At 52.8% G+C, this 15,669-nt stretch overlaps 1 protein-coding gene across 6 annotated transcripts; it reads left to right on the top strand.

The window, feature by feature from the left end:
* The first annotated feature begins 2,678 nt into the window (after positions 1 to 2,678).
* SNPH (syntaphilin) lies at positions 2,679 to 15,631 on the top strand. 6 transcript variants are annotated; one of them, XM_069953110.1, is made up of 5 exons: positions 2,679 to 2,720; positions 8,456 to 8,546; positions 8,636 to 8,740; positions 8,835 to 8,984; positions 13,265 to 15,631. In XM_069953110.1, exons 1-5 carry the CDS (start codon positions 2,705 to 2,707, stop codon positions 14,190 to 14,192), a joined length of 1,290 nt encoding a protein of 429 aa, XP_069809211.1. In that variant the 5' UTR covers positions 2,679 to 2,704; the 3' UTR covers positions 14,193 to 15,631. The 6 variants fall into 6 exon arrangements, with proteins under 6 accessions (XP_069809211.1, XP_069809212.1, XP_069809213.1 ...); XM_069953111.1 differs by having other exon boundaries at positions 2,685 to 2,720; positions 8,459 to 8,546; XM_069953112.1 differs by lacking the exon at positions 2,679 to 2,720 and adding an exon at positions 5,368 to 5,799.
* The last annotated feature ends 38 nt before the right edge of the window (positions 15,632 to 15,669 follow it).

Here is a 15,669-nt window from a genome sequence, read left to right on the forward strand (position 1 = left end):
ATGTGTAATATATTGTTACATTCCGCACCAGCTCCAATGTGACAAGTTACTGACTCTTCCCTAGCAGAGTATGCAGGAACGGCCGGAACTCTGAGCCAATATGGGCTGGGAATCCATCAGCTGCAATCCTGCTGGGATCTTTGCCATCACATGGTACCTTTCATATATCAATCTGTGACCTAGAACGTACGCCAATTTTATTCTTCACTACATAGAAGATTTTCGGCGGTATAATCCCCCCTGCTCCATAGTATAGATATACAGTATGTTTCTGCCAGGCAGTTACATTCACTCATTGTAGACTTACCAAGCACATGTGCTGGAAGTTTGTTCTAAGCATCTGCTACTTGGTTCAGTACAGTAATATTTGTCTTCATTCTGGAAGCACAGATTTATATATGAATGGTACCATGTGTCTCTATGGCCTCCCAGCTCTCTGTCAGTATAAGCAGATTCCCTGTAATTCTCTGGGGGGCACAGGAGCACAGAGGGTTATCTATTATTGGACTTCTAGACACCTACATCCAATGCACCTTTGTCTTTCTGTTTTTGTTTGCACCATTTCCATGGAGCTTATTAAAGGGAATATGTATAAGCAAACTATCCCTCGAACTCCTCCGCTTCCTCCCCGGGGCAGCAATAACCTCCCGTACTATGTGTGTGAGACGTTGCAGCAGCTCGCTGGATACTAGTAGAGACCACCCATTGGCTATGAGGTCATGTGATCAGTGTCTATGATGTCATTGCTGCAGGTGCAGCAGACAACCTGGGAGGGGTGCAGGAGATTAAGGGGGCCCCAGACACCACAGATTTTTGTGGGGATTTTCTGGCCTCCAAATATAAAACTAAGGATCATCTTGGCTATTTTTCTTGAGTTTTTGACTTCAGGTGTGAATTTTTGAGGTGAATAGAAGAAATTCCATTGACCTACATGGGAGAGAAACAGCTCAGTTTGCAGGAAATAGGATCTGCAGCAGATGTCACTGTTACCTAATGACTGATCGCAGCGTAAAATCTGCTGCAGATCCTGGATGTGTGAACACGCTCTGATGCTGGTCTCGCACCTGGCAGGTTTGAAGTGGATTCAAGTGGGATGGAAAAGGGAGGACTTGTACTTCTCTTCCTGCTGGATCCACTTCTGGTTTTATCAGAAAAGCTGCCATGTGAGTTTCCAGCATTAAAAGGGTTATCCAGCGCTACAGAAACATGGCCACTTTCCCCCTCTCTTGTCTCCAGATTGGGTGGGTTTCAAACTCAGTTCCATTGAAGTAAATGGAGCTTAAAGGGGTTATCCAGCGCTACAAAAACATGGCCACTTTCCCCCTACTGTTGTCTCCAGATTGGGTCGGGTTTTGAAACTCGGTTCTATAGAAGTATATGGAGCTTAATTGCAAACCGCACCTGAACTAGAGACAAGAGAGGGGAAAAGTGGCCGTGTTTTTGTAGCACTGGGTAACCCCTTTAAGGGTTTTTTCCCCTCCAGCTTTCAACATATTCTAAAAATCCTGGATAACCCCTTTAAAAGACCGATCCAACCTTACAAAACTGATGGCAACTCCAGACTGGCATAATTGTGCTTGTACGTGTACCAGGTAATACTGCATATAGCGCAGGTCACATGGTACAATGATGCAGAACCGTGCTCCACCACTACCATGGTCGCTCCACCACCACAATGAGAGGACAGGCCCTCGGGGGTGTACAGCGGATACCCCCTATGTTACACCTCCCTCTGTATTACGCTGGGGTCCTCCTACCTGTATACTTACCTGTGGGGATCACAGTCTCATTTCCCTATGACGCCCACCGGGGCTGAACTCACTGCAAGTATCAACCTATCCACTCTACACATATAGGGACCCTCCAGTGGCAGCCGGTGGGCTGCCATCTCTTCTGCAGACCCCCAGGTGCCTCTGTGCGGAGGGGCTTATTACTACTGTAACTCCTTGTATCATACTGAGACATTATGACCAGAACAGAGATCTCTATAGACTTCCAAAGCCAAGGGTCCAGGGGTATGTGCACACTGCGGGATCTACACGGATAACCTCCAGCGGATTCCGTCCCGTAGGCTTCAGTCTATGCTCAGGCAGATTCCGCTGTCCGCCCAAAGAATTGACATGCATATCCCCTAACAAAGCGCCGGCCATGTGGTCTCCATGTATTTCACTGTACAAAGTCCTGGACCTTAGGGGGAGTCATTCATGTATTTTCTGTAATTGTGGGAAAACTGTAAGGAAAAAAAAAAACCTGTTACTTATGTGCGACAAAGATGAAGAAAGCGCCACTTTTGCAGCATGTTTGCGGTTAGTGGTCTCGCTTTACTGCCAGAGGATGTAGAGTTCCTTTTCTGACTACATGAAGGTCAGAATGTTCCAGGTATTAGACCAGTCACCTGTCTCATCCCCTCCCTCATCTGCTGCCTCAGATCGGAGTTATTCACCATTTTCACAACCCCTGCTTGCTGTCAGTGAATCTGAGCCTATTCTCAGTGTCCAGTGGTGCAGGGTACAAGACAGAGCTCCACTGGCCGTCATGTTATGGGGGTAACCCCCCCCCCCCCCTCACTACAGGTCCCAGCATGCTGTGTCTTTAAGTGTGAGCGGATGACGCAGCGCCTCCTCCTCCCGCTCCCGGTGTCCCCGGCCTCTCCTCCTCCTCCTCCCCGCACTCCTCCTCCGCCGGCCGGAGCTGCGGCAGCATCATGCAGAGCCCCGCAGGTGACACCGCCCGGACCGGGATAGCAGCAGCGCGGGGTGGTGGTGGGGGGCTGCACTGCAGCTTATGGGGGGCGGTGTGACACTGGCTGCAGGGGGTGTGGGGGGCTGCAGGGGGTGGTGGGGAGCGGTGTGACTCTGGCTGCAGGGGGTGTGGTGGGCTGCAGGGGGTGTGGGGGTCTGTGTGACACTGGCTGCAGGGGGTGGGGGGGTCTGTGTGACACTGGCTGCAGGGGGTGATGTGGTGGGCTGCAGGGGGTGGGGGGGTCTGTGTGACACTGGCTGCAGGGGGTGGGGGGGTCTGTGTGACACTGGCTGCAGGGGGTGATGTGGGGGGCTGCAGGGGGTGGGGGGGTCTGTGTGACACTGGCTGCAGGGGGTGATGTGGGGGGCTGCAGGGGGTGGGGGGGTCTGTGTGACACTGGCTGCAGGGGGTGGGGGGGTCTGTGTGACACTGGCTGCAGGGGGTGATGTGGGGGGCTGCAGGGGGTGGGGGGGTCTGGGTGACACTGGCTGCAGGGGGTGATGTGGGGGGCTGCAGGGGGTGGGGGGGTCTGTGTGACACTGGCTGCAGGGGGTGGGGGGGTCTGTGTGACACTGGCTGCAGGGGGTGGGGGGGTCTGTGTGACTCTGGCTGTGGGGGGCTGCAGGGGGTGCGGGGGGCTGTGTGACACTGGCTGCAGGGGGTGATGTGGGGGGCTGCAGGGGGTGGTGGGGAGCTGTGTGACACTGGCTGCAGGGGTGGTGGGGGGCTGTGTGACACTGGCTGCAGGGGGTGATGTGGGGGGCTGTGTGGCACTGGCTGCAGGGGGTGTGGGGGGCTGTGTGACACTGGCTGCAGGGGGTGATGTGGGGGCTGCAGGGGGTGTGGGGGCTGTGTGACACTGGCTGCAGGGGGTGATGTGGGGGGCTGCAGGGGATGTGGGGGGCTGTGTGACTGGCTGCAGGGGATGTGGGGGGCTGTGTGGCACTGGCTGCAGGGGGTGTGGGCGCTAGGTTTGCACGGTGGATGTACTGGGTGTTACACTAGATTATAGGGTGCAGAGTATTACACTGGGTCATCTGGGGGTGCAGTATTACTGTGGAGGACTTGGGGGTGCATGGTGTTACTGTGGAGGATTAGGGGGTGCAGAGTATTACACTATGGAGGATTAGGGGGTGCAGAGTGTTACACTATGGAGGATTAGGGGGTGCAGAGTGTTACACTATGGAGGTTAAGGGGGTGCAGAGTATTATACTATGGGGGGTAAGGGGGTGCAGAGTATGACACTAGAGTATTAGGGGGTGCAGAGTGTTACACTAGAGTATAAGGGGGTGCAGAGTGTTACACTAGAGTATTAGGGGGTGCAGAGTGTTACACTAGAGTATTAGGGGGTGCAGAGTGTTACACTAGAGTATTAGGGGGTGCAGAGTTATACACTAGAGTATTAGGGGGTGCAGAGTTATACACTAGAGTATTAGGGGGTGCAGAGTTATACACTAGAGTATTAGGGGGTGCAGAGTTATACACTAGAGTATTAGGGGGTGCAGAGTTATACACTAGAGTGTTAGGGGGTGCAGAGTTATACACTAGAGTGTTAGGGGGTGCAGAGTTATACACTAGAGTGTTAGGGGGTGCAGAGTGTTACACTAGAGTGTTAGGGGGTGCAGAGTGTTACACTAGAGTATTAGGGGGTGCAGAGTGTTACACTAGAGTATTAGGGGGTGCAGAGTGTTACACTAGAGTATTAGGGGGTGCAGAGTGTTACACTAGAGTATTAGGGGGTGCAGAGTGTTACACTAGAGTATTAGGGGGTGCAGAGTTATACACTAGAGTATTAGGGGGTGCAGAGTTATACACTAGAGTATTAGGGGGTGCAGAGTTATACACTAGAGTATTAGGGGGTGCAGAGTTATACACTAGAGTGTTAGGGGGTGCAGAGTTATACACTAGAGTATTAGGGGATGCAGAGTGTTACACTAGAGTATTAGGGGGTGCAGAGTGTTACACTAGAGTATTAGGGGGTGCAGAGTTATACACTAGAGTATTAGGGGGTGCAGAGTGTTACACTAGAGTATTAGGGGGTGCAGAGTGTTACACTAGAGTATTAGGGGGTGCAGAGTATGACACTAGAGTATTAGGGGGTGCAGAGTGTTGCTGTGTAGAGGCTGGGGATCTCCTGTTTGTGGGGTAGCCCCAGCTGATCACTGTTGATCTGTTCTCTGTCTCTCCTGGGGATCAGGTTGCTGCTCAGCAGAGGAGACTTACTTAATGCTTCCTTATAGATCTGGCAGCTGACAGCCGGACACTTAAAGGAGCACTCCACCCCTCAGCCGCTCTGCTTGTTTACCCCTGTGGTTTCTTCTAGTATTCCTGAGCACTAAGGTCTGTTCCATTATTTGGTAGTTGTGTATTTCTCTCTGACAGTGTTACCTATCATTGATCTGGTGCCAGGGGGTATCTACCATAGTACCATAACAGTTGGGGGTCTATGGGACAGGCCTGGCTACTGCTTAGACTGGATCTGCACAATATCCCTTTACAGGGGTCAGTGATGACTTAGAAGATGGTCATAGTTTACATTGGTGCTTTCTTGGTGGGGGGGGGAGGGGTTGGTTGCTGCCATTGCTTTTGCTTGCTATGGTGCTGACAGTGTCCCCCCATACATGACTGTGTATATAGCTCCCATCATGATGGTGGGAGGGGCTGTGCTCTTAATAATGGGGGACAATGTCGCTTTGGAGGTGCCCTTATATCTCAAGGACAAACTGCACTTAGAATTCTCTCTTGCTTGGCGTTCCTGGTCCTGTGGTCGTGTATGGCCGCCGTTCATGAATCCGACCTTTGCTCTTGTCATAAAGGTGACCTGGGGCTGTTAGTCTCTGTATATCTCCCTGCCAGTCTTCCCTCCGGATGTGTGCGGCGGCTCTTCCGTGCATTGGCCGCTGCTCTTGTGAAGGTCACACAGGGCTGAAGCTTTTCCCGCTCCCGTGATCGGCTGTGACGGCCGCAGGGTTGGGGCATCTGTTCTCTCTCCTGTTATTATGGATGGATGTGTGGGTGGATCTCCGGGGTCCAGAACGCTGCAATTCTGCTGAAGATGTGAGAGCGGTGTAGTACGAGGGTGTGATGGCAGCATGGGGGATTGCAGGGACGCTGCACATTTATTATAGATGCTCTGGGCCCGTATGGGGAGGGGGCCTCTTGTTGTTCTCTCTATTCCCGTTATTGTTTACCCTAAGGCCCCATTTACAAAGAAAGATTATCTGCCAAAGATTTGAAGCCAAAGCCAGGAATGGATTTGAAAAGAGGAGAAATCTCAGTCTTTCCTTTATGACCTGATTTCTGTTTATAGCCTGTTTCTGGCTTTGGCTTCAAATCTTTGGCAGATCTCTCAAATCTCTCTGTGTAAATGGACCCTAAGCCTCTGTTCCCTTCTCTCTCGTCTGCCATCATTGCGATCCCTGGGGTAGATGGAACTGTCCTGAGATGGGGTCTCCATGAGACTGATGTGTACCACACTGCAAATACAATGCGGACCCCGAGGGTTTCACCAGGGGGTCTCCGGCCTTTATCCTCGATGCTTCAGACTTCTTTTACATCTATTAGGAGTCGCACACCCTCAGTTGTTTTGTAATGCTCCTAGACATTGGAAGAGGAATTGGGGCCAAATGACCCCCATAAAGCACCAGGGCCCTCTCTTTCAGAGAAAGAAGCTAATGGTGTTGCTTTAAGGGCTATTCCGCTCAAACACAACTTTTGATATGTTGCTGCCCATGGTGAGACTAACAGTTCCTTCCATACTTGATTTAGTTTCCTTCCCCCAGTTCTGAGTTGCTGCTTTCTGCTGAAGACACAAAAATCTGTGTGTGGGTTTCTCTCTGTCTCCCCCTTCTGTCCCTATCTGAAAATTTGTAGCTCTGTAATAAAGGGATTGATAATCACAGTGCGTTCATCAACAACTTGCCCTCAGATTAATCCTCCCAGCATTACAAAGAAGATACAATATTGCAGATACAGCCTGTCAGGGACTTGTTTACATCAGCCGTCTCAGACGGGAGGGGAAAGGAAGGGGGAGACAGTGAGAAATGATCACACACAGATTTTTGTGTCTTCAACAGAAAGCAGCAGCTGAGAACTGGGCGAAGGAGACTGAATAGATAATAACAAGTATGGAAGGAATTGTTAGTCTCATCATAGGCAACAACATATGAGAAGTTATACGGACATGGAGAGAAAGGAGCGTTTTACCTTACACCTATGGCTGACACTAATGCCTCTTTTCTACATTTAAAATCCAACTCCAGGATGTTGGTATATAATTTGATCAAACCATATTGCCCCATGTACAGGTCCCTACAGTAACTCACCACCGTATCGCTCAGCGACCACCAACACTGCAAAGCGTGCACAAACAGGGAAGGGAGGCCATAGAACGGTCCTGCAACCCCACTGTCACAGGACCATTCCCCAAGGGCCCCCCCAAACCCTGCAGGCCCCGCCGGCGGAGAAAGCAGCCACCAAGCATAACAAGTGTAAACAAGGTCTTGAACAAGGACAGTGGAGTTGCAGGGCCATTCCGTGGCCTCCCTTCCCTGCTTGCACTCGCTGACACAGTGTGGAGTTAGTGTAGGGACCCATGTGATCCAGGACACCGGCACGTGGTACATGGGGCAATATGGTTTGATCAAATTATATACCAACATCCTGGCGTTTGTTTTTAAATGTAGCCAAGAGGCGTTAGTGTCAGCCATAGGTGTGAGGTGCAGCGCTCCTTTCTCTCCATGTCCGTACATCAAAAGTTATGTTTGAGCGGAATACCCCTTTAACTGTTTATGGTGACTTTAGTTTAGGTCGCCAGTCTACATACCCTACCCAGTATCTGTCCTGGCATTGGAATCTGTCATATTAGTTCTGTACAGAAGCTTCTCCTGTCTGGGTTTATGGGTCGTTGCCCACCTGTCGGTTGTTGGAGAGTAGGATGTCGAGGTTTGATTCCCTACCCTTGGTGCCTGTGTACAGGGTGATGAGGATAGTCTATACTGGCACCACCTGTGGCGGTCACCTCTCAGGGCAGAACCAGTCGGGTATGTGCGTGTGTGTGTGTATATATATAATATATATATACACAGTGTATGTCATTGTGCGGTGGGTACGGTGTTATTGCTGAGCATCTGCTGACGGTTGAGCGGCTGCAGTATGTGTTCTGGATCTTGTTGCTTGCAGCGAGTTGTGGGCGGAGGAGCAGGGAAACGCTGAATCTGACAGCCTGGGATCCTAATCGAGCATCATCCCTGTTACTATGGCAACCCTGTGGGATGGCTGAGTGATGGGCTGGATGCCATGTCAGCGTGTGACATCATCATCCTCCTCCTCCTCCTCTATAGCGCTGGTGTGTGGTGACAGGGCGGATGGGGTCTCCCTGCAGGTTTGTGTGTGTGATTCTTTGTCTCTTATTTCCCATGTCCTTTACAAGTATCAGACAATACAGCGGAGCGGATGGGTGTGGGGCACGCTGGCCTCTCTGTGGTGTCGTGGTGCCGGCAGTGTTCTGCGGAATAGCGGCAGACAGATGACTGGATCATGCATAGTGATGGTCAGGGGAGGCACAGGTCCAGGGTCTGGTGATAGAACCTCAGAAATGGTTGGGGGTCTAATGGAGGAGAGCAGGGATCCTGACAGCTGGCACCCCCACATTGCATCAGACACATATGGGTGGAGGTTATATATAAGAAGCCTTAAATGAAAACCTTTATAGCAGGTGCCCTGTGCCGACCTCTAGTGCCCCCCTGCTGCAGTGCCCCTATGTCAGTGCCAGGAGGCAGAAGGTCGTCAGTCGGCTCGCGCAGGTAATCCCCCTCCCCACCCGCCTTATATCTGCACATCTCTTTGGTATACATTTTTGGAATGATTTTGTTGCCTTGTTTCCTCCTGACAGACGAACCTCTCCTCCCGTCTCCATGAGGGATCCGTACGGGACGTCGTCCGTCAGCAGCAGCACGTCCGGGTCCTATAAAGGAAGTGACAGCAGCCCTGCATCCAGGTAACTGTGCTCAGGACCCTCTAGGGGATACCTAGTGCTTATTCTTAGCTCTATAAGATACCGCTGTGGAATTGACATTTGCTTCTCTTCATAGACGATCGAATCAGTATAGTCTGTGCAGTGAAAACCATGGGATCAAGCCGCCCACCCCCGAGCAATACCTCACCCCCCTGCAGCAGAAAGAGGTCTGCATCCGGCACCTGCGAGCCAGGCTAAAAGACATGCAGGACGCTCTGCACGAGAGGTGAGGCTGGACCGCTGCCCCGGCCCCAAATCTATGGTCCTCAGATGCCCTGTATATATATATATATATATATATATATATATATATATATATATATATATATATATATATAATAAAATTAGACTTACATTTTGTGTGTGCGCCTTCTGCCCAGGGCCACATTCAGCGTGTCTAGGGGATGGCTGTACCATGCCCACTGGTATCATATCCCCTGTATGGGTAGGGTTTCTCCCCTGTAGCTACTGAGCGGAGTGGTTACACGGCCGGGCAATGTTCCAGCAAAGGTGCCAAAAAAAAAGAACGTGGTGCAATTCTACACTGCCTGACGGCACTGTACAAGGGCCCAATAATCCCTTCCCGCCATAATGTCCTGCTGTGCCTCCATATAGTAATAATGCGGTCTCTGCTCCCCCATATAGTTCTTATGCCCCCCCCGTGTTCCCCTGTGTACCACTAATGCCCCATTCTCCCCTGTTTACTACTAATTCCCCCCTGCTCCTCTATTTACTACTAATGCCCCTTATACTCTCCTGTGTACTACTAATGCCCCCCCTGCTCCCCTGTGTACTACTAATGCCCCCCCAGCTCCCCTGTGTACTACTAATGCCCCCCCAGCTCCCCTGTGTACTACTAATGCCCCCATACTCCCCTGTGTACTACTAATGCCCCTCATGCTCCCCTGTGTACTACTAATGCCCCCCCTGCTCCCCTGTGTACTACTAATGCCCCCCCTACCCCCTTGTGCACTACTAATGCTCCCCGTGTACCAATAATGCCCCCCTCATGCTCCCCTGCGTACTACTGATATTCCCCCCTTCTCCCCTTTGTACTACTAATGCCCCCCCACTCCCCTGTGTACTACTAATGCCCCCCCACTCCCCTGTGTACTACTAATGCCCCCCCCCACTCCCCTGTGTACTACTAATGCCCCCCCTGCTCCCCTGTGTACTACTAATGCCCCCCCTGCTCCCCTGTCTACTACTAATGCCCCCCCTGCTCCCCTGTCTACTACTAATGCTCCCCTGTCTACTACTAATGCTCCCCTGTGTACTACTAATGCCCCCCATGCTCCCCTGTCTACTACTAATGCTCCCCTGTCTACTACTAATGCCCCCCCACTCCCCTGTGTACTACTAATGCCCCCCCACTCCCCTGTGTACTACTAATGCCCCCCCACTCCCCTGTGTACTACTAATGCCCCCCCACTCCCCTGTGTACTACTAATGCCCCCCCCTGCTCCCCTGTGTACTACTAATGCCCCCCCTGCTCCCCTGTGTACTACTAATGCCCCCCCTGCTCCCCTGTGTACTACTAATGCCCCCCATGCTCCCCTGTCTACTACCAATTCCCCCTGCTCCAATGTGTACTACTAATGCCCCCATGCTCCCCTGTGTACTACTAATGCCCCCATGCTCCCCTGTGTACTACTAATGCCCCCCCCTGCTCCCCTGTGTACTACTAATGCCCCCCCCGCTCCCCTGTGTACTACTAATGCCCCCCCTGCTCCCCTGTGTACTACTAATGCCCCCCTCATGCTCCCCTGTGTACTACTAATGCCCCCCTCATGCTCCCCTGTGTACTACTTATGCCCCCCCACTCCCCTGTGTACTACTAATGCCCCCCTCATGCTCCCCTGTGTACTACTAATGCCCCCATGCTCCCCTGTGTACTACTAATGCCCCCCCTGCTCCCCTGTGTACTACTAATGCCCCCATGCTCCCCTGTGTACTACTAATGCCCCCCCCTGCTCCCCTGTGTACTACTAATGCCCCCCCTGCTCCCCTGTGTACTACTAATGCCCCCCCTGCTCCCCTGTGTACTACTAATGCCCCCCCTGCTCCCCTGTGTACTACTAATGCCCCCCTGCTCCCCTGTGTACTACTAATGCTCCCCGTGTACCAATAATGCCCACCTCATGCTCCCCTGCGTACTACTGATATTCCCCCCCTGCTCCCCTGTGTACTACTAATGCCCCCCCCACTCCCCTGTGTACTACTAATGCCCCCCCGCTCCCCTGTGTACTACTAATGCCCCCCCTGCTCCCCTGTGTACTACTAATGCCCCCCCCGCTCCCCTGTGTACTACTAATGCCCCCCCGCTCCCCTGTGTACTACTAATGCCCCCCCCGCTCCCCTGTGTACTACTAATGCCCCCATGCTCCCCTGTGTACTACTAATGCCCCCCCCGCTCCCCTGTGTACTACTAATGCCCCCATGCTCCCCTGTGTACTACTAATGCCCCCCCTGCTCCCCTGCGTACTACTGATATTCCCCCCCTGCTCCCCTGTGTACTACTAATGCCCCCCCCACTCCCCTGTGTACTACTAATGCCCCCCCGCTCCCCTGTGTACTACTAATGCCCCCCCTGCTCCCCTGTGTACTACTAATGCCCCCCCCGCTCCCCTGTGTACTACTAATGCCCCCCCGCTCCCCTGTGTACTACTAATGCCCCCCCCGCTCCCCTGTGTACTACTAATGCCCCCATGCTCCCCTGTGTACTACTAATGCCCCCCCCGCTCCCCTGTGTACTACTAATGCCCCCCTGCTCCCCTGTGTACTACTAATGCCCCCCCTGCTCCCCTGTGTACTACTAATGCCCCCCCTGCTCCCCTGTGTACTACTAATGCCCCCATGCTCCCCTGTGTACTACTAATGCCCCCATGCTCCCCTGTGTACTACTAATGCCCCCATGCTCCCCTGTGTACTACTAATGCCCCCCCTGCTCCCCTGTGTACTACTAATGCCCCCATGCTCCCCTGTGTACTACTAATGCCCCCCTGCTCCCCTGTCTACTACCAATTCCCCCTGCTCCAATGTGTACTACTAATGCCCCCATGCTCCCCTGTGTACTACTAATGCCCCCCCGCTCCCCTGTGTACTACTAATGCCCCCCTGTTCCCCCATATAGCTGTACTGCCCCCTGTGCTCCCCCATATAGCTGTACTGCCCCCTGTGCTCCCCCATATAGCTGTACTGCCCCCTGTGCTCCCCCATATAGCTGTACTGCCCCCCCGTTCACCCATGTAGCTGTACTGCCCCCTGTGCTCCCCCATATAGCTGTACTGCCCCCCCCCCTGTTCACCCATGTAGCTGTACTGCCCCCTGTGCTCCCCCATATAGCTGTACTGCCCCCTGGGCTCCCCCATATAGCTGTACTGCCCCCTGGGCTCCCCCATACAGCTGTAATAATACCCCTCCCCCCCCTGCGGAGGACATGGAAGCAGTGAATGGTGACAGTCGCCCACAGATCTGAGCTCCCCTAGATGCTGCACATGCTCACGGGCTTAGAGGGGCTGCCGCCTGTAGGTAGTGTTCCCCTTTCCCCCATACTCACCCTCCTGGCTCCCGCTCAGTCCTCCGACCTCTGCTCTTTGCTCTGTGATGTCAGACCTATTGTCCCCATAGACATAATGCTGTCAGCATCCGCAGGAGTGAGGAGACAATGGCTCTACAGAGAACTGCTCATCTCAGCGTCAGTACCCGCTGAGTGCTGCTCTTTTATTTCGTCCCCCATCCCAGCGCACCATCACCAGCACTATGTCATGGCATAGCAGTAAGGAGTAGCTGCTGTGATCAGCTCTGCAAACAAGGAAGTACCTGTGTGTGTATTGTAGCCATACAGCCATAAAAACTGGTGTCAGAGAGTTATACAGATTCGTAATTTACTTCTATTTAAAAATCTCCAGTATTCCAGTACTTATCAGCTGCTGTATGCCCTGCAGGAAATGGTGTATTCTCCCCAGTCTGACACAGTGCTCCCTGCTGCCACCTCTGTCCATGTCAGGAACTGTCCAGAGCAGGAGAGGTTTCCTATGGGGATTTGCTGCTGCTCTGGACTGTGCTACTTTGAAAGAAAAAGTGTTTGCTGGAAGACCCCTTTAAAGATTATAGACTCCTTTACCTCCCATTTGGTTTATAAATGAAAAATTAAAGGGGATCTCCTTTAAAAACTTTTGCACATTTAATCATTTAGCAAACGTGTCTTCTTCCCCTGATATGCTGCTCTTTCCCTCCCATTCTTGACAGCTTGTTGTCTAGGTTACCGACCACCACTCTGCTCTAAAAGCAGTGGTCTGGCTGGTTAGAGTAATAGGCCCAGATTTACCAAAGTGTGTAAATAGAAACGGTTGTGAGCCGCCCACAGCAACCAATCACAGCTCAGCTGTCACTTTACCAGAGATGGGTACAGAGGTGTATGAGAGTGAGCTGAATGTTCTGAGATGGAGCGGCACTGTTCATGGCGTCTCACCTTCCCCCTTTGCTGTCTTCTTTATGGTTTAGAGACACAGAGGTGGATGAGCTGAGGTCCCAGCTGAGCCGGATGCAGGAGGACTGGATAGAAGAGGAGTGTCACCGGGTGGAGGCGCAGCTGGCCCTGAAAGCCGCTCAGCGCGAGATCCAGCAGCTGCGGGAGGTGATGGATGGCGTGCGCGGCCGCCTGGGAGACGGAGACATGGGCATGCAGAAATACTTCACTGACATCACTGTCCAGAACCGAAAACTAGAAAGTCTCCTGCAGAACATGGAGCTGGCCCATGACGGGACGGTGCACGGCGCAGAAGGTGGAGGCTCCGCTGGGGAGTCACCCGCTCGCTCCCTCACTCGTAGCTCAACCTACACCAAACTGAGCGAGCCTCCTGTTGGGGATCGCCACTCTCAGGACACTGGAGATAGCGGGTATGCCGCCCCGGATGACAGCAGCGCCGTCTCCTCCGGCCCAGAGTTCTACCTGGGGGACGGCCCTCTGTGTCTTACCGTGCAGCCCCCACCACTGTGCGCCGAGGCGGCTGTCCAGGCCGGCAGCGTCAGCGATTGTGGGGTGCAGACAGATGAAGCCCCGGGCTCCCCGGAACCTGATGCAATATTAGAGAAGCTCCTCCAATCACAAGCTGCGGCCAGCCCCACCACCAAGGAGCCAGACCCCAGCTGCGTGGTACTGGTAACAGACGGCAATGCCAACACGGAAAACGCAGATGGTGAAGATCCCGACGCTCCTCTTAGTTACTGGAGTCGGCATTTTATTGTGGACCTATTGGCCGTACTGATCCCTGTGGTACCCACCGTGGCCTGGCTGTGCCGGGCACAGAGGCGGCAAGGACAGCCTGTGTATAACATCAGCTCCCTGATGCGCGGCTGCTGCTCCGTGGCCCTGCACTCAATCCGCAGGATCAGCTGTCGCCCTGTCAGTGCCTCCACCAGCCAGCCCTAACCCTGCCGGCTGCCACTGGACACTTAGCACTTTGTAGGATTCTGGGAGGGGGAGGGTCTTAAAGGGGAAGGGTATCCTCTATCGGAGGCCAGTGGGTGCACTATATGCCAATATATCACTGACTGGTGTCTCGCAACAACCTTCACATGCTGTATACCATCCCTGAGGTGTAGGTGGGGCGTCTGCTCTTCCTGACGCTGGGGGTCATTATGCAAGTGGGACTGTGGCCTGCATGGTGCACTGTGTGTTGCTGGCATGGTCTGCCGCAGTCACTTGTGTATATACCTCTAGAACAGATTATATATATAGATGCTGCTGATCGGAGTCCACAGGTTCTCATCTACCTGCACCAGGCTCTAGTGTCTGTATCATCGCCACATGTTAGATGTACAGGAATCCTCTCCGCTCTCATGTAAACTCGTGTACTTGCTTGTGATGACGTGTTTGCTAGCGACCCATATGACCTGTTGGAGTGTGAGGGAGCGGTGTGTGGCCATTGAATGTACTATGTACATATATGTTGTATGTGTGAACTGTTGCTGTATATACCCTGGGCCGGTCCTGACTGCACTTGTTCTAGCGTCTTGTCCTCACCTTGGTTGGTTCTGACCCCTGACCCTTCACCCTTCCCTTGTTGCCTCCATGCCCTGGCTTTGCTGCTGCTGCCTCCCTCCTTTTTTTCTTGCTTATGTGACTTTGCATAGTGGCTTGGAGCATTGTGCTTATGACGCAGAGCATGACCCCGGTCAGGTGCATGCTGGGAGCATATCCTAATCCATGGAAAGGGAACCTTTGGCTTTCCAGCTGTTGCAGCTGACGCCATGTTCAGTACCTGCAGCTACCTCCCTTGTGTGTGCCCATGCCCTGCGGCGATGAATGACTGCTGGTAATAGTCATTGGACCTCACATGAATCATGCTGTTACTTTGTGGTCAGCAGAACTGTTGTTTGGGTAGGAGCTGGCACGTTGCAGGAACACGCTGCCAAGCCCCGCCGCCATTTCTGCTATAGTTAGCTAGGTCCTCTGCACTTAGGGGACAGCAGTGCTCCCCCCTTTATGTTGGCCTATCTCCCCTGTAGGAGCTGTAGTATCTGTGCTGGTCACAATGTGTCTAACTCTCACTTGGGGGCGCTGCTGAGCATTAGCGCAGACTCCACAGGGACTGGGCTAAATATTTCTTTTCAGCACTTAACCTTTTCTTTGCACTTACCCGACCCCCCTTAATGTTCTGGGAGTGGGTGACTGCTGAAACCCGCCACATGGTCCTGTCACTCCCTCCCACCAGGCTTTGCGGACAGGACGTTGTAGCTGATGTTGGAATGAAGTCACCGATACTATAAATCTATATATATAAATAGAGAGATCTATATTTTTGATGTTGCTTGTCATTTGTTGTCCGTCCTGCTGAATGTATTAAACTGGCCTGAGCCACATCAACAGCCAAGTCTGTCTTACTGGTGGTCCGTCTTACTGGTGG

This window comes from Dendropsophus ebraccatus, chromosome 14 (genome assembly GCF_027789765.1).
Source record: "Dendropsophus ebraccatus isolate aDenEbr1 chromosome 14, aDenEbr1.pat, whole genome shotgun sequence".
Lineage (NCBI taxonomy): Eukaryota > Metazoa > Chordata > Amphibia > Anura > Hylidae > Dendropsophus > Dendropsophus ebraccatus.

What these genes read in the sequence shown, in the direction of transcription:
- SNPH (XM_069953110.1), top strand. An exon ending in TCGTCAGTCGGCTCGCGCAG is followed by an intron (nt 8,547 to 8,635) that starts GTAATCCCCCTC and finishes TCCTCCTGACAG; the next exon opens with ACGAACCTCTCCTCCCGTCT. An exon ending in CAGGACGCTCTGCACGAGAG is followed by an intron (nt 8,985 to 13,264) that starts GTGAGGCTGGAC and finishes TTTATGGTTTAG; the next exon opens with AGACACAGAGGTGGATGAGC.